The 24,580-nt window shown below is 41.7% G+C and overlaps 1 protein-coding gene across 7 annotated transcripts in view; it reads right to left on the bottom strand.

Annotated features, from left to right (window-relative positions):
* LOC116979074 (Krueppel-like factor 12) overlaps positions 1-24,580 on the bottom strand; it is a 134,193-nt gene that overhangs the window by 31,002 nt on the left and 78,611 nt on the right. For all 7 annotated transcript variants that reach the window (XM_033030515.1, XM_033030516.1, XM_033030519.1 and 4 more), the window contains one exon: positions 16,902-17,466. In XM_033030515.1, the coding sequence (XP_032886406.1) occupies positions 16,902-17,466 (565 nt within the window). The remainder of the gene's footprint in view (positions 1-16,901; positions 17,467-24,580) is intronic.

The raw sequence follows: 24,580 nt of genomic DNA, 5'->3' as shown, positions 1-24,580 counted from the left end.
TTAAAAGGAGATCTGATGGTGGTGTAGAAAACCATGAAAGGTTTAGATGTGGGGGGGGGGGGGGGGGGGGAGGGGGGGAAGAGGATGTCCCATTAATGAATGTTTCAACAACCAGAATAAAGTGATGGATGAAAAATACAGGAAAGAATGCAAGAGAAGCAGAGATTAATAATGATCTGCTTGGGGAGTGGTACAGTTAATCAGGAATATTAAATGGGAATGGGAAGCCATTTGTTTGGATGAAAATTTGCAGGGAAAGGAGAAAGGAGTACGACTAGCTGCATTGTTCTCGGAAGATAGACACAAAATGCTGGAGTAACTCAGCGGGACAGACAGCATCTCTGGAGAGAAGTAATGGGTGACGTTTCGGATCGAGTCCATTCTTCAGACTGATTTCAGAGATGCTGCCTGTGCCGCTGAGTTACTCCAGCATTTGTGTCTATCTTCGGTATAAACCAGTATCTGCAGTTCCTTCCTACACATTTGTTCTCGGAAGAGTCAGCTGGTTCCATTTTTCCCAGAACCATGACATTTTCCATTTTGTTCAGCTTTCCTTTCAAATTATTCCAAAAATAATCTTTCCATCAACGGCACAGAGGCGCAGCGGTAGAGTTGCTGCCTTACAGCGCTTACTGCTCCAGAGACCCGGGTTCAATCCCGACAACGGGTACGTTCTTCCCGTGACCACATGGGTTTTCTCTGCGATCTTTGGTTTCCTCCCAAACTCCAAAGACGTACAGGTTTATAGGTTAATTGGCTTGGTATAAATGTAAATTGTCCCTAGTGTGTTTTAAAAATTTGAATAATGGCATTTAGTTTGGTAATTAATGGTGGAAAATTTGCTTGAAATAAAGAAGGGTATTTTCCAGTTACGTAAACTCCAAGATATTTACATTTTTCCGTAGCAATTCTAAAAGGAAATTTTAGACGGTGTGTCTGATCTTGAGGTTTTATTGGCATAATTTCACTTTTGTTCCAGTTTATTCTATATCCTGAGAAGGAACCAAATTCCTCTATAAGATTTAGTATGTTTGGAATGCTAACTTGGGAATTGGTAATATATATAGTAGTATGTCATCTGCATACAACGATATTTTATTATTAGAATATTTAATATTATAGCCATGAATATTCGGATGTACTCTTATGCTTTCATCTAAAGGTTCGATCGCAAGGGCAAATAACAGAGGTGATAATGCACACCCGTATCTATTGCCCCTGGATAATTGAAATTTAGGTGAGAGTATTTGATTAGTCAGTATTCTGGCAGTCGGCTTGTTATATAACAACTTTATCCATGAAATAAAATGTTCTCCTAATTGAAATTTTTGCAATACTGAAAAAAGATATTTCCATTCTACTTGGTCAAATGCTTTTTCTGCGTCTAATGAAATAATTGATAAGTCTTCTTTTATCGTTCTTTGTGAGTGCATTATATTAAACAGGCGTCTCAAGTTGTTGAACGAGTGTCTCTTGGGTATAAACCCAGTTTGATCAGGGTGTATTAATTTACTAACGTATTTGCTTAGTCTTCTTGACAGCGTCTTAGCTAATAATTTTGGGTCTGTATTTAGCAGAGCTATTGCTCTATATGATCCCGGCTCTTCAAGAATAAGGTCATTATTTCATTGGCTATGTGTCTTCTTAAGAGCAGGACAATCATCCCATTGAAAATCTACAATGCAAGAGGTTCTGCGGCTTTTGGAAATGTTGAGCGTTATCCCACTTTCCAGCACTTGGTCTGTAGCCCTGCAACTTATGGTTATAGTGAGGGAGTAAGATGCAACTATATCGGGACTCTGCAACATGATATAGAAAGGTGGCGCACACGAGTGAAAACTTGGCAACTGAGTTTAATGTAGAAAAGTGTGTCATTATGTATATCAGTAGGAAGAGTCAAAAAACAAACTTATGTAAATGGAAAGAGATTGCCAATATATGGATTTAGATGAATCTTGCTTTTATTATGCACGTTTTATTCGACAAGTGCAGCAAGTAGTTAAGAGGCAAATGGCACAGTGATCTTTATTGCATAGATGTTAAAGTTCCTCAGAACCTCAAACAATGGGTAGGTGGGGACCCGGCCTTTCCCTTGTGTTCAGAGGTGGCAACGTTGAGGCATATTTTATCTGGATGTAGGACTAGTCTTTCTCAGGGTCGGTATACATGGGGGCATAACCGGGTATTGAAGTGCATAGCTGCAGCAATTGAGAGGAGGAGAGTACTGGTGAAGCGAGTGTAGCGATTAATTTTGTCCGTGAGGGTGAGAAAGGCAGAGGAGGGAAGCTTGCAGGTAGGTATGTCAGGTCAGCTACAGGAGTCAAATGATTGGGAGATGCTGGTAGTTTTAGGAGGAAAGCTTGTTGTTCCGCAGGAAATAATTACTACTAGTTTGAGGCCTGATATAGTGTTGTGATCAGTTAGTCAGCGGATAGTGTATTTTATAGAACTGGCGGTGCCTTGGGAGAACTTAGTGGATGAGGCATATGAAAGAAAAAGGCTTAGATATGTAGAGTTGGCAGCAGAAGTGGATCAGCGAGGATAGAGAGCAAGAGGTGGGTTGTAGAGGTTTCATAGCGAGATCAACCATGTCGTTATTTGGAGAGCTAGGAATTCGCGGACTGAGTTTGCATCAGGATGTAAAGCAAATGTCAGAGGCAGCAGAGTAAGGCAGTAGGTGGATTTTGTAGAGAAGAAATAGTGTCAGTTGGGGGCAGAAAGAAAACATATGACAAGCGGTATAGAAACATAGAAATTAGGTGCAGAAGTAGGCCATTTGGCCCTTCGAGCCTGCACCGCCATTCAATATGATCATGGGTGATCATCCAACTCAGTATCCTGTACCTGCCTTCTCACCATACCCTCTGATCCCTTTAGCCACAAGGGCCATGTAGATGGTTTATGCATGCAACCTATAATGTAGCTACCTCATCACCACTAACCACGCCCCATCATATTAGTATAACTGTAGTATCCTCCCTTTGTTCCTCCCACTAGGTCCCAGTACGCCTGAAGGCTGGATGCAGTCAGTGCTGGGACGTGTGTGCCATGTGCTTTATTAAACTCCTAGTAAAGGTTACAGTGTGTCAGCTATCACTCCTTTACATGGCGTCAGAAAGTTAAACTCGCATTTCCCGTTTACCGGTTTTATTTTATTTGTCCCCGTTAGTGCCCAGTGTTGGGCTTCCTTTGACATGGCATCCTCATGCCGAAAGCCATCTCCCCTTGTCTTCGACGCTGACATTGCGGAGCGATGGTCGACTTTTGTGATGGACTACACTCACTACGTCAATATCGCGCACCGGAACGACCCAGCCGCGGTCAAAGCCTCACTCCTGCTTAACCTGGCCGGTCCCGACGCAATGAAGAGAGCTCAAGCCTTTGTCTACGAACCAGCAGTCCTGGATGACAACGACCAGCCGGTCGAGCCAGTTGAATCGGCCGACGACCCGGTATGTCTTTTGCGCAAGTTCGCGGAGATATGCGACCTGCCCTCCAACCGTATACTGGAGCGGGCCAGGTTCTTCTCATGCAAGCAACAGCCGGATGAACCTGTTGAGTGTTTCATCGCTGACCTGCGCCACCTTGCCCAGCGGTGCCGATTTGAAACCATGCGCGACCAGCTCACCAGGGACATTCTCGTCACTGGCATGATTGACCAGAAGCTACGTGCCGACCTGCAGCCTGCTGATGTCCAGCAACGAATTGCCCAGAAGCACGAAATCCAGCGCCGCTCGCACGACAAATCCTGCCGCCCCCTATCGCCACTGATGCCTGGACAGGTCGTCCGTTTGCAGACGCCCACCGGCTATTCCCGACTTGCCACCATCGTCGGGTTCGACAGCGCGCCACGGTCCTACCTGGTGGATTTCGAGGGGACTGTATACCGACGCAGCCGCCAGCACCTGTTGGCGGTCAACGAGCCCAAACCACCTCCTGCGATTCCGTATACCCCTCCATCGCGTGTCGAGCCTTCCTCAACTAACTTACCCTCTGCTCCCTGCATGCCCCGGTCGGTCCGTTTGCCTCGGGCACCTCCCCCTGCTCTTCCCGGTTTTGCTCCCCAGGCTCTGTTGTCCCCTGCAAGGTCTTCTCTTTCTCCAACTTCTGCTCATTCTACCCCTTCTGTTTCACCTGGCTCACCTGTGCCTCTCCGTTCCCCCTCCAAGCTGGGTTCTCCACCCACCTTCTCTCCCCCTCCTGTTTCTGTTCCTGTCCTTCCTCCTCTTCTTTCGGGTGGGGAGGGTGAGGGTGCTGTGCGCACTCGCTCGGGTCGGATTGTAAAACCTCCGGCTCGATACGGAGAGTTTGCTTAGCTTTGCAGGTACTGTATAACCAACCTGCCATTGTTGTAACTTGTTTAAATTGTAAGGGGAAGGATGTAGATGGTTTATGCATGCAACCTATAATGTAGCTACCTCATCACCACTAACCACGCCCCATCATATTAGTATAACTGTAGTATCCTCCCTTTGTTCCTCCCACTAGGTCCCAGTACGCCTGAAGGCTGGATGCAGTCAGTGCTGGGACGTGTGTGCCATGTGCTTTATTAAACTCCTAGTAAAGGTTACAGTGTGTCAGCTATCACTCCTTTACAGGCCACATCTAACTCCCGCTTAAATATAGCCAATGAACTGGCCTCAACTACCTTCTGTGGCAGAGAATTCCACAGATTCACTACTCTCTGTGTAAAAAATGATTTTCTCATCTCCGTCCTAAAAGGCCTTATCCTTAAACTGTGACCCCTTGTTCTGGACTTTCCCAACATCGGGAATAATCTTCCTGCATCTAGCCTGTCCAACCACTTAAGAATTTTTTAAGTTTCTATAAGATCCCCCCTCAATCTTCTAAATTCCAGCGAGTACAAGCCGAGTCTATCCAGCCTTTCTTCATATGAAAGTCCTGCCATCCCAGGAATCAGTTTGGTGAACCTTCTCTGTACTCCCTCTATGGCAAGGATGTCTTTCCTCAGATTAGGAGACCAAAACTGTACACAATACTCCAGGTGTGGTCTCACCAAGACCCTGTACAACTGCAGTAGAACCTCCCTGCTCTTATACTCAAATCCTTTTGCTATGAATGCTAACATACCATTCGCTTTCTTCACTGCCTGCTGCACCTGCATGCCTACTTTCAATGACTGGTGTACCATGACACCCAGGTCTTGTTGCATCTCCCCTTTTCCTAATCGGCTACCATTCAGGTAATAGTCTACTTTCCTGTTTTTGCCACCAAAGTGGATAACCTCACATTTATCCACATTATACTGCATCTGCCATGCATTTGCCCACTCACCCAACCTATCCAAGTCACCTTGCAGCCTCCTAGCATCCTCCTCACAGCTAACACTGCCCCCCAGCTTCGTGTCATCCGCAAACTTGGAGATGTTGCATTCAATTCCCTCATCCAGATCATTAATATATATTGTAAATAGCTGGGGTCCCAGCACTGAGCCTTGCAGTACCCCACTAGTCACTGCCTGCCATTCTGAAAAGGACCCGTTTACTCCTACTCTTTGCTTCCTGTCTGCCAGCCAATTCTCTATCCACTTCAATACTGAACCCCCAATACCGTGTGCTTTAAGTTTGCATACTAATCTCTTATGTGTGACCTTGTCGAAAGCCTTCTGAAAGTCCAGATATAACACATCCACTATTTCTCCCTTATCCACTCTACTAGTTATATCTTTGAAAAATTCTATAAGATTCGTCAGACATGATTTACCCTTCATAAATCCATGCTGACTTTGTCCAATGCATTCACCACTTTCCAAATATGCTGCTATCCCATCTTTAATAACTGACTCTAGCATTTTCCCCACTACCGATGTTAGACTAACTGGTCTGTAATTCCCCGTTTTCTCTCTCCCTCCCTTTTTAAAAAGTGGGGTTACATTAGCTACCCTCCAATCCTCAGGAACTGCTCCAGAATCTAAAGAGTTTTGAAAAATTATCTTTGTAATTGTTGTCTGTGCAAGTGTATCTTGGTCTTATGCAAGGGAGATATTTGTGATGTTACGCTTAGTGATGGGCTAGGATTATTGGAAGATGAGTGACAGAGGGGATCTCATTGAAACATATAAGATTGTTAAGGGCTTGGACACGCTAGAGGCAGGAAACATGTTCCTGATTTTGGGGCCACAGTTTAAGAATAAGGAGTAAGCCATTTAGAATGGAGACGAGGAAACACTTTTTCTCACAGAGAGTGGTGAGTCTGTGGAATTCTCTGCCTCAGGTTCCCTGGATGCTTTCAAGAGAGAGCTAGATTGGGCTCTTAAAAATAGCGGAGTCAGGGGATATGGGGAGAAGGCAGGAACGGAGTACTGATTGGGGATGATCAGCCATGATCACATTGAATAGCGGTGCTGGCTCAAAGGGCCAAATGGCCTTCTCCTGCACCTATTGTCTATTGAGAGAACGAGAGACCGACTGGTGAACCTTCCCGAGGTGTTCGTGGGCCTAACTCAACGGAACACCAATGAAGAGAGGTGACTACTTCATAACCCCAATTATATACTTGCATCTACTGGATTCGTTTTTTTTAAAGAGCTAATTAATATGTAGGTAGCTGTTTCGTGTTTTTTTGCATATGGAGTTGTTCATTGTAAGTTGGTGTATTTAGTTAGATAATACTTTGGTTTTGGGCTTGGTTTTCTTAGTTGAGTGCTTATCCTGGAGCATAAGTACTTTGTGGCTTAATTTATAATCTTCAATTAAACAGGGTGCGGTGCGGCCACACCTGGAGTTCTGGGTATTTTTGGTCTTCCTATTTGAATGAAATACTAGCATTGAATGCAGATCAGAATAGATTTGACATGCTAATTCTTGTGATGACAGTGTGGTCATGCCAAAAATAGCCAAAGTAAATTGGATTTGTATTCTTTGGAGTTTAGAAAACGTAGGGGTGATCTAATCGACACGCAAGATCCTGAACAGATATAATGGTTGTTGAAATCGTTCCAATTGAGGGAGAGGTGCAAGTGAGGGAACGTGATTTACAAAGTCAGTGGTCAGTCATTTAAAACAGAAGTGCATCAGAGTTTTTCCTCACAATTGGTGGTCAATCTCTGGAATTCTCTACCCTCCAATGCTGTGTGGCTGAGATCACTGAAGCTATTTAAAATATCGTAGATGAATGTTTGAGTGATTGGGGAAGTGAAGACGATGTAGGACTGGCACAGAAGAGGTCTTGAACAAATCAATCATTACCATGAAGGGCAAGTTGGACAACTCCTGATGCTATTTTTTGTGTTCTTGAGCTGTACATACAAGTACTTTCTAACCGTGACAATAGTTTCTTCCTTTACCAAACTGTTAGATAGGCTTTACCACCCTGTTGATTAAGATCTATCAGATCTCACCTTTAATCTTTGTACTAATTATTTTAAACCAGGGCCTGAGGTTTTTCTTTTCCATTTATTCAGTCCTGTTTCTCCATAAATGAGGCATACAAAACCGTCTTGTGTCTTGGAGATAAACTGAGCTTGTCAACTTGTGCTTTCCAGCTAAAATTTGAGAGTTGAAAACATCATCAAATCCCCTGTGCAACTTCTCCAGTGCAAATGCATCTTTCCTGTAATGTGGTGATCAGAACAGCTTGCAGTACTCCGTGGGCAAACTAGCATTATGCACAGCTCAGCAGTGACCTCCGTGCTCTCGTCTTCCATGCTTCAGCTAAAAAAGGAATCCTGCTGGGATTTTTAACCATTTTATTGACCTCCTGCCATCTTGGGGAACTGCAGTCGTACAACTGAATGATCCTTTGTTCCTCCACACTTCTCGATATTCTTCATTTACTCTTCATTCATTGTTTCAGTCACAAGAATTATTTATGATGATTCAAGGCCAACATTTGCAGGTGATGAACATACAATTGGCACAAATATTTACACCCCCAGACAATTAGCAGACATGCTTCACAGCTGCATCGGGTATATAATAGTCGTAAATCAATTGTTTTGAGATCTTCTGAAGAACAATTTTCTACTCAGACAGGAGGATTTCTTAAATTTGCCTTTTTAAAAAAAAACTGTTTTTTGTTAATTGGGAAAACGATGCACCTGTATACCAACATATACAATGAATGGTATAGGATCCCGAAAACTAACATCTAGGTTCAGGAGCAGCTTCTTCCCTACTGTCATCCTGTTATTAAACACTACAATCTCGAAACTAAGCTAAAAATAACACAGACTTGGGAGTTTTTGTCTTTGCACTATTATTTTTTCTTTGTTTGTCTCATATATATTGTAGGTGTGTGCACGTCCATGTGTGCGTGCGCTTGTGTGCACGTGTGTATGTATGTCCATGTGTAGATATACTGAATTTCTTTTGACATTTATTATGATGTTTACAGAGTACTATGTTTATCGTGCTGCTGCATGTGAGAATTTCATTCTTCCATTTCAGGACATAGTGCAATAAAACACTCTTGACTCTTGAACCTCCTTGTTTTGCCAGTACTGATTTTTAATCTTTGTTCAGATGGTTAGTGTTTCCAACATTAAGTGTAAAACAATTAACAAAGTTCCAGTAACCTCAAAATCAGAATAACCTGATTGGTTGCATCATTGTACGGCAATGCAAATGCACAGGACGGCAAGAAGCTACATTGAATGGTGTACTCAGCCTGATCCATCACACGCACAGCCCTCCCTTCCATTGAAAACATCTATACGAGGCACTGCCATCATCAAGGTCCCCATCATCTCCCCACCATGCCCTCTTCTCACTGCTACCATTGGGTAGGGGGTACAGAAGCTTGGTCCCACGCCATCAGATTCAGGCACAGTCACTTTTTTATAACTATCAGGTTCTAGAACACAACTCTAATCCTACATCGACAACAGAACACTACAGCCCATTTATTGCACTATTGTGGACTTGTTTTTTTCTAAATATACCCGAGCACTAATGTCTTGTTATTTGCAGATATGGATCACGTATAGGTAGATGAGATCAGTTTAACTTGGCATCATGTTCAGCACAAACATTGTGGGACAAAGGGCAATGTTCAATGTTCTAACACACACCAGAGACAAGGGGATAATGTATAACCTGTAAAATTTAGTCTTTAGGCTAATGGTTGGCATCAAAAACTAGTGAGTGTACAGATATCTCTGTATTTGGTTATAGTTGTTCGCTCAATATTCACATAGGAAGTAGTGTTGAAAGGCACTGACAGCTGTGGTCCAATTGCACTGTCCTTGAGAAGACACAAGAGACTGCAGATGCTGGAATCTGGAACAAAAAATAAAATGCTGGAGGAACTCAATGGGTCAGGCAGCATCCGGGTGCCACTTGACCTGTGGAGTTCCTACCGCAGTTTGTTCTTTGCACAGTTCTTGTCTCTTCCTTCGGGAGAACACATCATTACAATTTTCAGACTGAGAATCAAAGCACCACATTGTAATTGACCTTTTCATACCAACAAATGTGTAATACTGCCATTCCTTTGCAGTAATGCACCATTGTGCTGGAATATGGTGGAGAAAACACGTATTTAACAATTCTTTTAAATCAATGAAATAATTCAAGGTAATGGAACATTCATTACCGGACCTTGATTCACGTAAGATATTATTGGGCCAAAAGATCAATAGCTCACGCACAGAGGATAGGTTTAGAGGATATACTACAGGAAAAGAAAGAAAGTGCTCTTTAGGATGGGATTTCCAGTGCTTCACATCCAAACAGGTACATGGATAGGAAAGCTTTAGAGAAATATGGTCCAAATGCGGGCAAATAGGAGTAGCCTAAATGGGACATCTTGGTAGGCATGGACAGGTTAGACGAAGGGCCTTTTATGCATCCACTCTATGAAAGGATTATTGCTTCAGACAGAGGAATTAAAACCGGAATACCTTCAGAACCGGATAGGTGCTGATATCTTGGAGAATTGAACAGATAGTGAAGTCTGTACAGGTAGGAAAAGAAGGGCCACAGGAAGAGTGAAAAATGTAAGAATTTTAAAATCAAGGTGCAGTTGTACTTATATCCAAGGCAATCAGATAGTGAGTGGGGAGGTCATGAGCACAAATAACCTGGTGCAAGTTGGGATACAGGTAAGGGAGTAATGAGCAGGAGTTTTGAAGAGTAAAAAATGAGGCCCCAGGTACAAGTGCAGCAGAAAAGTTTAGCTTAGGTGGGTAAAAGAATGGCTGAAGACTGAAGGAGCAGGTAATCTAAGGCTGGAATGAAGATACTGCACTAGCAAATGGTTACATTTGCCGGTTGGAGATAATAATTCTCGGGCACTTTCATTATTTGCCACTTATCATGATGACCATGCCCACATATTCTCAAGGGCACCACAGTGGTGCAGCAGAAAAGATCCCGTCTCACAGCACACGGGTTTGATCCTGACTACGGGTGCTGTCTGTACAGAGTTTGTACATTCTCCCTGTGAGGGGTGAGTTTTTCTCCGGGTGCTCCAGTTTCCTCCCAGACTCTAAAGACATACAGGTTTGTAGGATAATTGGCTTTTGTAAATTATAAATTGTCCTTAGTGTGTAACATAGTGCTAGTGTCCGGGGTGATCGCTGGTCGGCACAGACTCAATGGGCCGAAGGGCCTGTTTCCACGCTGTATCTCTAAAGTCTACAGTCTTGTTGTATGCAGGTGAGGACTATCTAATTTTCTAAGACGATGCAAATGGAATCAAAGATTGGTCAACCATCAACCATCTGACCTTATGACAGAACATCAACAAGCTGAAGATGGCTGGGCCATGGGACTCCATCTCAAGGAAATCCTGCTGTAAAGTCCTGGGGTTTGGTTTGATAGACCTCCATCAACAAAAACCATCTTCATTCACCATGTATGAATATACACAAAAAGATCCAACAAATAGCAGCAAATAAATGTCAAGGTTAAGGGAAAAAACTGAGGGCAAGATCAGAGCAGTACTCCCTTTAATAGTGGGATGGATTTTTACATCATTAGTCATATGAAGCATATTAAAGTTCCACATACAGAGCAGCTTTAATGGGATTTATTGCCAGTTGTTAATAAAACATCTGATTGAATAGATTATAGCAAAACCTATCCCAGTTTTCCACAGAGCCTTGACTTCAGGAGGAATACCATAAAAGGTCACAACACAATACATCCGGCACTGTTTCAACAACAGGGGAGCATTTCCAAACAATGAGTACATGCCGCAACGAAAGAAGGCAGCATCCAGAGAAACCGAAGAACAATTTGCCCAAGATGCAGCCTCCCTCCACAAAAGGCTCTCGTGGCAGAAAGGTGCCGGAAAGGTAAACGCAACGGCATGTGTGGCTTCCATAAATGCTGCAATGGAGCAAAATGCCCTTTCCAGCGATGAGTGTAAGACTGGGTGTCATGGGTGTCATGGTACACCAGTCATTGTAAGACTGGTTCCCTTGAGTTATCACAAGGGAAAGGTTAGCCACTTTGCAAATTTGAGTATTCGTGAAAGGCAGAAATTATACAAGTAAGCACCTTATGTGACAGATATCCAAGGAAAAGCCAGCAAGGATCCTGAGGTAAGATTTTTGAGAGTGCTGGTATCCCTGGCGCTGACTGAGGCCTGGGCAAGCATTTGTACGAGTTGTGCTCATAATGTTCAGAGGTTATAAATGTGAGTGAACACCATCTGCCTAATTATTCTTCCTGCAAGAAGTGTTAATTAGAGGGTACCTCCCTGGGCGAGGAAGGCTTTAGGTGCCATCTAATTTGTCAGAAGGTTTTCTCCTATTTCTGAGGATGACCGCTCTGTTTTTGAAAGTCTCCTGGTGTTTTTGGCCATGGATTCGTGAAGGGGAAACCTGCTGAACCCTCCCCAATGTGTGGTGACTGTGATCCTGCCTTGGCGCAGTTTTCTGGGGTCTATTTTGCAACTTCTGTCTTGTTTAGCAGATAACACCAGAAAATCTGCTATTGACACTTGTTCTTGAACAGGATGCGGTTCCACAAGGACGATAGCACAATAAGAGTTTTCAAATAGAAGGTAACAAATTTTCTCATTTCAAGAACAATTTAAAGGTAAGGGGGAGATCAGCAATGCTGTTTTAACAGCAGATAATAGCCTCAGGACAATAGAAACATAGAAAATAGGTGCAGGAGTAGGCCATTAGGCCCTTCGAGCCAGCACCGACCGCCATTCAATGTATTGATAGGTATATGGATGGGAAAGGAATGGAGGGTTATGGTCTGAGTGCAGGTAGATGGGACTAAGGGAAAATAAGTGTTCAGCACGGACTTGTAGGGCCGAGATAGCCTGTTTCCGTGCTGTAATTGTTATACGGTTATATGGTTATTAATATGATCCTGGCTGATCATCCAAAATCGGTACCCTGTTCTTGCTTTTTCCCCCATCTCTCTTGATTTTGTGAGTCCTATGAGCTATATCTAACTCTCTCTTGAATATATCCAGTGCATTGGCCTCACTGCCATCTGTGGCAGAGAATTCCACAGATTCACAACTCTCTGGGTAAAAAGGTTATTCTTCATCTCAGTCCAAAATGGCCTACCCCTTATTCTTAAACTGTGACCCCTGGTTCTGGACTCCCCCAAATCTGGGAACATTTTTCCTGCATCTAGCCTGTCCAATCCCTTAAGAATTTTATATGTTTCTATAAGATCCCCTCTCACCATTCTAAATTCCAGTGAATAAAAGCCCAGTCGACCCATTCTTTCATCGTATGTCAGTCCAGCCATCCCGTGAATTAACCTCGTGAACCTATGCTGCACTCCCTCAATAGCAAGAATGTCCTTCCTCAAATTAGGAGACCAAAACTGCACACAATACTCCAGGTGTGGTCTCACCCGGGCCCTGCAGAACTGCAGTAGGACCTCCTTGCTCCTATACTAAAATCCTCTCGCTACAAGGCCAACATGCCATTTGCTTTCTTCACTGCTTGCTGTACCTGCACGCTTACTTTCAGTGACTGATGTAATGAGTCAACTTCTTAGTTATGCACCTTAGTGCCAGTTTAGATTATGCATTCATCACTGTATTTGTACCCACAGCCTCGGAGGCAAGAGTGATTGGACCAAAGCTATCACCTTCACTTTGTATTTTGGAACACAAATCTTCTTATTGAAACCGAGGGAGGAGGGTGGTTTAAGGCCAACTGTTGTTTAAATTTCAGTAAAAAAGATCTACAATAGCACATCAATATTTTGCACTCATTGGCAGTTTCAAAATATCAATATGAAATTTAAAAAACGAATGTAAACATTATTATAACTAACTAACTATAAGTATATTATGTTCCCTGAAACTTTGTGGCTGTACCCATTGCCATTAAAATGAAGAATATGCCTATAATTAAGCACATTGTGCTATGCCAGTAGGGGTAGCTCCTAGTTAATGCAATTCAAAACACCTCAAATGAGGAATTCAGGTGCATTGTTACAGATATAAAGGCTACGGAAAAGCTTTGCAAAGTTGCTACATTCACCATAATGCAATGCAAACTCCGAAGAGAAACATACAGTCTCTGTTTTAACAAAATATGCTGACTATCCAGTTCGACTTGCGAAAGACATGCAAGTCTTGTTTTCCAATCTGCAGGCCATTCACAAAATGTTTCCATCATACTCTAATCTGGTCGGTGCTGGAAGGATTGAAATTATTCCACTACCTAGTTATTAGTCCATTAGTTTGACTCTTAGGGGTGGGCATATTCCAAAAAGTCAGTTATTTGTCTATAAGCTAGAAGACAAACCTCAAAAATAGTTATTTTGGTCTCAATAATCTTAAAACCTCCTTTCCAAGTGACCTTGGCTCCTATACTGGCTTTCGCTCTGGATTAGAAAATTTCACTGAGCTGTTCCCCCTTCTTGTGGTCTAGGAACAGACCACCTGCTCTAAGCAGAGGCGAAACTGGGGAAGGGAAAAGGAAACAAAGATCACAGTACAAAAAAAACATGCAAATCTGGAAACTGCCTCACAAAAAATACTGATACTTTTATGCAATTTATACATAAATCCATATGTAAACATTTTGGTTCCAGTCACATCCAAACTTGGAATAAGTTTTAAGCATTTAGCTTGGCTAACACGAAATTTCAGAAAGCCAATGTAAATATTTAAATAATTAGACTGGAAAATAGAAAACATTTGGGCTCCACAACTTGTTGATGGTCATTGAATTAGCTGTTTAGTTAGGACAACAGAGGTGAATCTATTTCCTGGCGTGGACATGATAGAGGGTAGTGCAAGTTAGTTAAATGAAACTAAAACAAACTATCAAGACCTCAAGAAACTTTTTTTTTGTGTGTCAAAGCACATCAATTTTCATCCTGTCCCTGAAAACTCTAATTCCGTAGTGGAATAATTCCCTAGGTAAGACTGTTAATATCTTGCACCATGTCTAATTGCTCTCGGGATGTGTGTGTTACTTCTACAAACGCTTACAGCTGGTTCAGATGTAATTGAATATTTTGCTGGTTCAATCAAACAAGATGGTGTGGGACTGGAGTCACATATAAGTGCGGTTTCATGTCTCAGTTAAAATATCCTTACCCAGCTTTATCTAAACTTCGTACATGTATTAGTTCTAACAGCGACTAGATGCACCATGTTGCCTCTAAACCGGGAACCATGGAAGGCGGCAAAATATGTTTTTAGTTACTTTTCTAAGTTTTCCTAAAATCCATTGGGGTTTACTATATTTCAATAGCTCGATGGACACTTTAATTGATAACAGATTTTAAAATTCTTCAACGTTTCCTCTTGACTGAACCTTAAGAAGATATTCAGCTACTACAAGACTAATCCAATCCAACAATAGAAACCATGACAGTCGATGTGTCTCCCTAATCCATGACTGTTAGCCAATTTGCAGAAACCAATCAGCATAGTTACCGAGATCAAAAACATTTGGGATTTGAAATTGGTACCTTATCAACCCACATGAAAGCACTGTTCACTGAATACATTTGCTATGCCATTGGGAAAGTAGTACTAATTGTTCACTGGCCATCGATCAGAAAAAGACTACTTGTTCTTACGGGGTTACAAAAGTCAAGTCAAGAGTGTTTTATTGTCATATGTCCCGGACGGGACATTGAAATTCTTACTTGCGGCAGCACAACAGAATATGTGAATATGTAAACATTGTATATAACGGGGAGAAAAAAATTAAATAAATAACAAATATAGTGCAAATAACAAATAATAATATACTATTTTGCAGTTCAGAGCTCATAGCTTATTTGTTGTGTTTAATAGCCTGATGGCTGTGGGAAAGAAGCTATTCCTGAACCTGGACGTTACAGTCTTCAGGCTCCTGTACCTTCTTGCTGATGGCAGTGGTGAGATAAGTGTGTGGCCAGGATGGTGTGGGTCTTTGATGATGTTGGCTGCCTATTTGCGGGAACGACTACAATTGATCCCTTCGACGGTGGGGAGGTTAAAGCTGGTGATGGGCTGGGCAGTGGTCACAATTTTTTGCAGTCTTTTTTGCTCCTGGAAGTTCAAATTGCCAAACCAGGCCACGATGCAACCAGTCAGAATGCTCTCTACCGTGCACCTGTAGAAGTTTAGGGGAATCCACTTCGACATGCTGAATCTCCGTAATCTTCTCAGGAAGTAGAGTCGCTGATGTTGCATCGGTGTGCTGGGTCCAGGAAAGATCTTCTGATATATGCACGCCCAGGAATTTGAAGTTATTGACCCTCTCCACCATAAACAGGATTGTGGGCCCTCATCCTTCCCCTACTAAAGTTCACAATCAGTTTGTGGACCATAATTGGACTTACTGATGTTGAGAGCCAGGTTGTTGTGCTGGCACCATTTGGTCAGTCGGTCGATCTCACTTATATACTCTGACTCGTCCCCATCTGTGATTCGTCCAACCACAGTGGTGTCATCGGCGAACTTGATGGTGTTCGCACTATGACCAGCTACGCAGGCATGGGTATTTCACCATTTTAAATGTTGATCTCTTTAGAGAAAGAAAGATATACACCATGGAAACAGGCCCTTCTGCCCACTAAGGCCATCAATTACCTGTTCACCCCAGATCTATGTCATCCCTCTTTTGCATCAACTCCCTACATACGAGGGGCAATATACAGAAGTCTATTAAACTACAAACTACACGTCACTGGGATGTGGGAAGAAACCAGAACATCCAGATGAAACCCATGTGGTCACAAGGAGAATATGCAGGTCAGTATCAAACCCGGGTCTCTGGTGCTGTGATGCAGCAGCTCTGCCAGCTGTGCCACTGTTTTCTCTTGCATACAATAATGGTCGCATCTACACCAGTAACCAGGTTGAGCAACAGTCTGAATAGTTATTCCCATACTATCATCAAAAAAAGATGCCATTAGGTCAATAGACAATGTTTCAATTTTGCTAGATGTTGTCAACCCTCAGCAGGGTAAAGCAAAGCATTTATTTAGTAGTTTATACAGTAAGTTGAGGTGAATGTGTAGTAGGATTATCATGCTCAGAGGGATAATCCTAATACATTTATAGTACCAGCAAACAAAACCAAGACTCAGAGGACATCTTTACACTTCTCAGCACTTAATGCAACATAAATGATGATTGACAACTTGACCACTTCTCTCTTACATTGGGATTTGTTCAAAAACATGTTTTAAAAAAAACACAATAGAAATGAGTTCCAGTATTCCAAATAGATTGATTTCAAAAATGTCAACAATTTAATGTAACTCGCAGTTGCAATTCTAGCTAAACCTGTAGACATGAGTTAATATGCTTTACCTAAATCTCCAGCTGAACTGACTGATGCCTCAAGGCTAGGTAACCACAGCAAGATCACACCGCTCTGCGTATGGAAAAATAACCAATTGCTAAATCAATATGGTCACCAGAGAGCACGAGTTCATTGCATAAAAAGTTGCAAGCTATCTAAGCAATTTAAGAATCAATCTAAAATCAATCAATGTTCTTACCTGCACCTTCACTTTTTCCATCATCCCCAATGAGAGGGACAGTGATTGATGACAAGATGCCATCAGGTTGCACAGCCGTGTAGACCACAGGCAATGACTGGACCACCACAGGCAGATGTTGGAGGTTGCCCATTTTCCTAGGTAAACTGATTGAGGGCACAGCGTGTATGACGTGCAGAATCTGCTGGCCACCAACCCCCTGGGAGGAGGCCAAGATGGAACCTGGCGATAACACTGCTGGGATGGCTGAAGTAATGTTGATTGATCTCATAGATGAGTTGTTCAAAGAAGAAAACGAAGAGGCTGCTATAACCGGAAATGGCGTTGTAACTAGTGGCGCTATGGGCGAGGTCCTAGATTTATTTAAGGACAGATCAACAGGTTCTGTCTGTGGCTGGTTATCATCATTTGAAAGCAGTTCCTCTGGTGGTTCCATTTTAATGGTGCTGAGTAACACCGGTGAATCTTTCTTCAGATCATCAAGCAACATAGACGATTCCATTTTCACATTATTTATCAACATTGGGACTGATTCCGGCCCCTCACATTCAGAAGCTGGGACTGTCTGTGAAGAGAAAAGATTTCTTTTTAAAGTGTTTGCAAATGTGAAACTTTCCATTTATTATTTTGTTTAATTACATTTTACTGTGTGCAAATTGAATTGTATGCTTTTCTTCAAGCATTTAACATATAAAATACTTATTAAAACAGAAATAAATGTTAACTTTTTGGCTTTACCATTGCTCTCAAAAATAGAACAGTAAATAATATTATGAATATTATGGAAATTAGTAAAAGATGAAAGATCACTGTACCGTTCGTTAGACGAGATATTCACCCTTGAAACAAAAGAGTGCTGAACTACTATCTACCTCTTTGGTGACCCTCGGACTATCCTTGATCAGACTATGCTGGCTATACCTTGCACTAAACTTTATTCCCTTATCATGTATCTTCTATACATCGATCCATGGTAAGCTTAATGTTTGGCTGATGTCTTATAGTTTTATTCTTGTTTCTCGGTCTTATAATGGCTTCTTTGACTTTCATTGGCACAACTGTAGATAGTAATGGTAACAATTTCTTCATTGTTACAGGGGTATTGTACAATATGTTCAAGCAGGCAGAACAGTGGAGGGGTATCTGAATTTGACTATCAATGATTTTAGTTTTACAAGAAACTGTCACCAAAAACTGTCTGAAGTCGTAACAAATATCAAAATTATTCTTTGGTACTTGGCCCTGCTGGTTCATCCCACCTCCCTGCTCTTTGGTCACTAGTCAAGGCTGCAGATATGGCTGTTCAAGTACTCATTCTGATACTATTGAATGTAATAGACGGAAGAATTGTGATGGGTGAAAATTGATCTGTGGTGCTTTTCTGGAAATAGTTGCATTGCTGGTTACGTATCAGGGGTGAAGATTACAGAGTTTACCAGTATCCCTCACTCATCAACAAAAGTTTCCTTTTCTTGACCTTTTGAGAAAGATAGCACAATTTGACAGAGAGAGTGGAAATAATTGGGTAATTCCAGTCAGTCAATCCTGATGAGCCTATTACAATAAATGACAAACTGATTTTGTGCACATTCTATACAACTGCCCTCCCACTGCATTTTTCAACTGCTCCATAATTGAGCACGTATTTCACTGTAAGGTTTACCATGGCAACACTATCAGTGCATTAGAATCACTATTTTTGATCACAATTCGAACATGATTCTTTCACTTGCAGTCATATCTGCAGGTCTATTATCATGAACTTGTCAGCATGTTCACTCATATTTTCTATATTTTGGCATGGCTGCGCAGTCTAGACTAGAGATGGGGGCTTTCCTAAATGGCCTTTGAAGAAATTTCATGATGACAAACCTAAAAAGCTTATTTTCCATGAATTCTCACCATTGCTGCAAGAGAGGCTTTTGAAATGGTAAAGAACAAAGCAGGAATGGGCCCAACTCCCATTCTGGGGTCTAATAGCTCAAAGTTCACCTTCATCTGACATTATCACCATATCTGATTCAAACTCCAGGACAAGTGAGAAATGAAACAAGGTTTAAGTTTCAGGGGAAGGTATGTGGTATGGGAGGGGAAGGGGGAGCAGGTTGGGTAAGAGAGAGCAAAATTAGACGCCTGCTACAGACCCAATCACACACCTTCCCTTGTATTCCCACTGCTCCTCCCCCAATATCCCCCAAGTTTCAGCTTTTTTACATTTCTATTCTTTACCAATTCTGGTGAAAAGTCATCAACCTACTCTCTAGAATTTAGGAGATTGAGAGGGGATCTTATAGAAACTTATAAAATTCTTAAGGGGTTGGACAGGCTAGATGCAGGAAGATTGCTCCCGATGTTGGGGAAGTCCAGGACAAGGGGTCACAGCTTAAGGATAAGGGGGAAATCCTTTAAAACCGAGATGAGAAGAACTTTTTTCACACAGAGTGGTGAATCTCTGGAACTCTCTGCCACAGAGGGTAGTCGAGGCCAGTTCATTGGCTATATTTAAGAGGGAGTTAGATGTGGCCCTTGTGGCTAAGGGGATCAGAGGGTATGGAGAGAAGGCAGGTACGGGATACTGAGTTGGATGATCAGCCATGATCATATTGAATGGCGGTGCAGGCTCGAAGGGCAGAATGGTCTACTCCTGCACCTAATTTCTATGTTTCTATGTAACCCAAAATGTTAACCCTACTTCCCCCAACATAGAAGCTGCCTGACCTGCTAAATATTCCCAGCTTTTATCTCTTTTCATTACTGAATTGCCTGAAACATAGATCTAAATCTATGTACACACAGAAGAAGTGAGATTCCTGAAATAGTTCAATGTAAAATTGAATCTGGAAGATAACCACCTATGGATAAGGCTCCACCTTTATGTTTTGCCTACTAAAATAAATAACTTCACATTTACCACACTATTCTGCATTTACCATGTAGCACTCACTTCCCAACTTGTTTACATTGCTTTGAAGCCTTATTATTTCATCCCTCTCAACCTCACCCAGTTTTGTGTCATCGGTAAACTTAGAAATGTTACATTTGGTTCTCTCATCCAAATCATTGACGTATACTGTGGGTAGTTGATGAGAATGCCATGTCTCTTTCACTCGCTCCTGGAGCTCCCAATCTCCACTGCAATCTCTGCCCCATCCACATCTGCATTCCCATTTGTAAGCCTTATTTGCCCCCATAATGTGAGACACCATGGCCCATTTATTTGGCAGCAAAACACAGTTGAATGATCAGGTAATTCAAGTGCTGTGTCAGATGGCCAGCATAACTCTTTTCCTAGTTAAAACCATAGTTTATGATCAGCCATGATCATATTGAATGGCGGTGCAGGCTCGAAGGGCCGAATGGCCTACTCCTGCACCTATTTTCTATGTTTTCTATGTTTCTATCTCCTGTCATAGCGTAAAGAACATGGACAGAATCCAATGTTGATCTATATCGGAGCGGTCATCTTCAAACATCATTGAGTTTCTTAAGGAAAGTGTTCATTCAGATCTTTTGGCATTTTGTTCTATTAATTTGATGACTTAGGTACAATATCAGGCATGTATGTGGTGATTTTTATGTCAATACCGAATAATAAATTCAAAACATGCCACTTTATTTTAGTACAGTTTAAAGATACAATATGTGAATAGGCCCTACAGCCCACAGAGTACACTCTGACCAACAAGTTCACACAAGTTTTGTTATCTTATTTTCTCATTCATTCCCTACTCACAAGGGACACTTTTACGGAGGACAATTAACCTACAAACCTGCATGTCTTTAGGATGTGGGAGGAAATTGGAGCACCCAGAGGAACCCATGCCATCGTAGGGAGAACGTGCAAACTCCTCACAAACAGCACATGAAGTCCAGATCAAACCCATGTCTCTGGTGCCATGAGGCAACAGCTCTAGCAGCTGTACCACTGTGCTGCACATCCACTCATCAAGTTTATCTGCTCTTGCTCCCATCAGATACCCTCACTAATAGAGGTCATTGCATATATAGTCCCATTAACTGGATAAGCACTTCACGATTATAGTGAGAGCTTTCTGTAATTTAAACAATGAACAATTATTGCAATTTGTCTTGTTGGCAATTACATCACTGTGTAAATTGCAATTGCTTACACATCTATCATTATGAGTGCCTGCAAAGCTCTTTAATGAATGCACTTAATTGAAATAAAATAATGCTGTCTATGCTGATGGATCCCCATAATCAGCTGTAATGGGGAAGTTGATTTGGTTTCATGCTCAATCAATATGTTGAACCTTCACTATTGAGCCCCGCAAAGTAATGAAAAATTTGGAAAATAGGAAGGTCTATGTGCACCTACAATGGTATGTTTCCTTTGCCTCTCGGCCTTGTTATGCCGCATCTATCAGTCATGTCCTGGGTTCTGTGTTCTGCATAAACACTACTCTGTAGGTAAAAGTCCTTGGAGAGCTTCTACGTGAGATCCAGAGTCAAACATAAGGAGAACCATATTACAATGACCTCTTGCCATGAACGCTTGCCCAATTATAAGTAGCAATGTTACAAAATTTTGAGATTTTAAAAATCAAGTCTGTAATTTATCCCATCAGATAAAGCATAAAAATAAGTTTAATTTGACACCTAATTCACTTTCATATCTCAAGTATTTAAAAAGTTATGGCCATTTTCATACTCGGAAATGAGCATCTTGTTCCCTATTGATTTTCTATGGACATAACAAAAAAGTTGTGATCGTGAACAGTCAAAAGCCCATAACTTTCTTAAAAATTAAGAGAACTGAATGAAATTTTCAGTTATCATAGATTGAAGCATTCTGAAACAAATATAAAATAATCTTACTTGGATGACCTGAAATTAAAGCATATAATTAGTTAGTTACCTAATTGTAGCTAATTTCAGACTTCAATTACTAGATCTAAACATCTATCCATTTCTTAATAAATTATTAACATTTTTAAATAGCCTAAATGTCCAAATAATATTCACAAATAAGTCACAATAAAACATGATTTTAAAATCTCATTTACATTAATTTATAGACCAAATGGAAGGAATTCAGTGTTCAATTGCTGTAAATAAATGCCCATTTAAATCAGCTTTCTAGTGGGTCCCTGTGGAACGCGCTGGTTTAGAACGTTCACATTGCGGTAGATTTGTGCCCCAAATGCCGAGAAAAATACTGCGCGATATAATGGGGCCAAATTGAGCTACTCGCAATATTAAATTTTGTATAAAGGGATCTTTAGAAGCCCTTTTTAATGTAAAAATATACAACCTAACTTCTGCTATTTGCTTTATGAGACTCTGCGGTTGCTGGCGGCCGCGGGTTTAGAGATTGATTTTTAAACTACTATAACTATTATACGAGGCCTTTAAACCTAATAATAGCTTTTGCGACGGGGTCTTCCAGCGATTTTTCGTTAATAATTAACTAGGCTGAACATCTTCGATTTGAACAGCCTAGAGAAAATCGCGTTTTAAACCCGCCCCCTCTAAACGGCGCCAAAATCGCGCACAACCTCAGCAGCAGATCTTCAAAGACGCTTCAGGTAGGCTTTGCAACATACCTATTATAAGGAGTTGTGTGCATGACCCCTTCATTCCATACTGGCAGATGTGCATGACAGGAGAAGGTGCAGATGAAGTAAAGGTTTTCAGGAAATTGGATGGATTTACATGTCCCCAATAGTATGCCTAAAGAGGATCCCTGCGCTACACAGATTGACGTGATCTTCATCCTCTAGCACTCACTGTGCTGGATAAAATAATGAACCTCACCATCACTTCACGCTCTGGGATGTTGCAGACGGTAAAACTGGAATTTGAGGAAACTGCTGGAATCCCCCCAGCTGCAGGGACATGAAAATTAGGGGATCGCAACTTTGAGATGTTTCCACTAGTGGCAGAGTCTCAGACTAGAGGTCATAGCCTCAGAATTAAAGGACGTTCTTTTAGGAAGGAGATGAGGAGGAATTTCTTCATACAGAGGGTGGTAAATCTGTGGAATTCTTTGCCACAGAAGGCTGTGGAGGCAAAATCAGTAGATATATTTAAGGCAGCAATAAATAGATTCTTGATTCGTACAGGTGTTAGGGGTTATGTGGAGAAGGCAGGAGAATGGGGTTAGGAGGGAGAGATAGATCAGCCATGATTAAATGGCAGAGTAGACGATGGCCTAATTCTGCTCATATCTCTTATGACCTTATGATGTTATGATCTTCAAACAGCCAGAATAATTTTTTGTTTCAAGATATTTTCTTTTGGATACTGGACTTCTTTCAAGGTTTCATTTCCCAAAATTCCAATTTCTCCAGCTGACAAAAGTGGAATGTGTTACCACCGGTTAGAATGTACTATAAAGCAATAAAGAGTAATATTTTCTTTCAAACGGTAATGCTTGAGTGTATTGCATTTCAAATTGTGTTCTCTCCTATGCTTGCACGTCGAATATTAGATATTAACACGGACTTGTGCTATCAAAGCACGTTCTATGCTTCCGTTCCCACATATTGCTTTGTCGTGTCGCCTACATATTTTGCCTCTGTATCAATACAACCCGAAAGTATTCTACACACTTCTCCGAACACACAGTACCCAGCTTTAATCTCCCTGCTTCTACACACACGCATCAGGCATACTCTCCTCTCCTGCCACGAACACACTGTACTCATTTCCAAACATACAGCACCTCTGCTGTAATCGAGGTCAGATTTGGTGTCCATTGCCATGGATCATTTTCTCTTTTGACAACGAGCCAATAGTTGCCAAGGTAACAAGAGCAGGGCATGAACTTCCTGTGGGAGGAGAGGAAATTAGCGCTGTATGCCTTTCACAGGTACTGCAGAAGAGGGTGTGGATCTTAAAAGAAAAAAACTCAAATTCAACTAGTGGAACATCTCAAATCAGAGAGATAATAGCAGTCCAAGCCATTCACGTCGTACACAAAAACAAATGTATTTTCTGCTATGAAAATGTGAGGCCTTGCTGCAGCTTTCCCCATCAATAGCAGCCTGCTGCCGCATCAGGCAGTTCACAATGACCTCTCTGTAGATCCCCAGTCAATACATTCAGCCAACTGCAGCATGGCCTTCTGGAACAGTCAGCTATTCACAACATTTAAAAAAAAGAGTGCCAGAGTGCAGCAAATATCCCACCCAAGTGAAAAAATGTTATTACTGGGAACTACCCTACATAACAATAACTCAAGTTTAAAGCAGATTTTCCACAATAAATGACGTAGTGGGTGACTTGGATCACCAGACTGATTCCTGGGATGGCAGGACTTTCATATGAAGAAAGACTGGATAGACTCGGCTTGTACACGCTAGAATTCAGAAGATTGAGGGGGGATCTTATAGAAACTTACAAAATTCTTAAGGGGTTGGACAGACTAGATGCAGGAAGATTATTCCCGATGTTGGGGAAGTCCAGAACTAGGGGTCACAGTTTAAGGATAAGAGGAAAGTCTTTTAGGACGGAGATGAGAAAATCATTTTTTACACAGAGAGTGGTGAATCTGTGGAATTCTCTGCCACAGAAGGTAGTTGAGGCCAGTTAATTGGCTATATTTAAGAGGGAGTTAGATGTGGCCCGTGTGGCTAAAGGGATCAGGGGGTATGGAGAGAAGGCAGGGATGGGATACTGAGTTGGATGATCAGCCATGATCATATCGAATGGCG

The sequence above is a fragment of the Amblyraja radiata genome, chromosome 12, assembly GCF_010909765.2.
Source record: "Amblyraja radiata isolate CabotCenter1 chromosome 12, sAmbRad1.1.pri, whole genome shotgun sequence".
Classification (NCBI taxonomy): domain Eukaryota; kingdom Metazoa; phylum Chordata; class Chondrichthyes; order Rajiformes; family Rajidae; genus Amblyraja; species Amblyraja radiata.
This window is presented reverse-complemented; position numbering and strand designations above follow the sequence as displayed.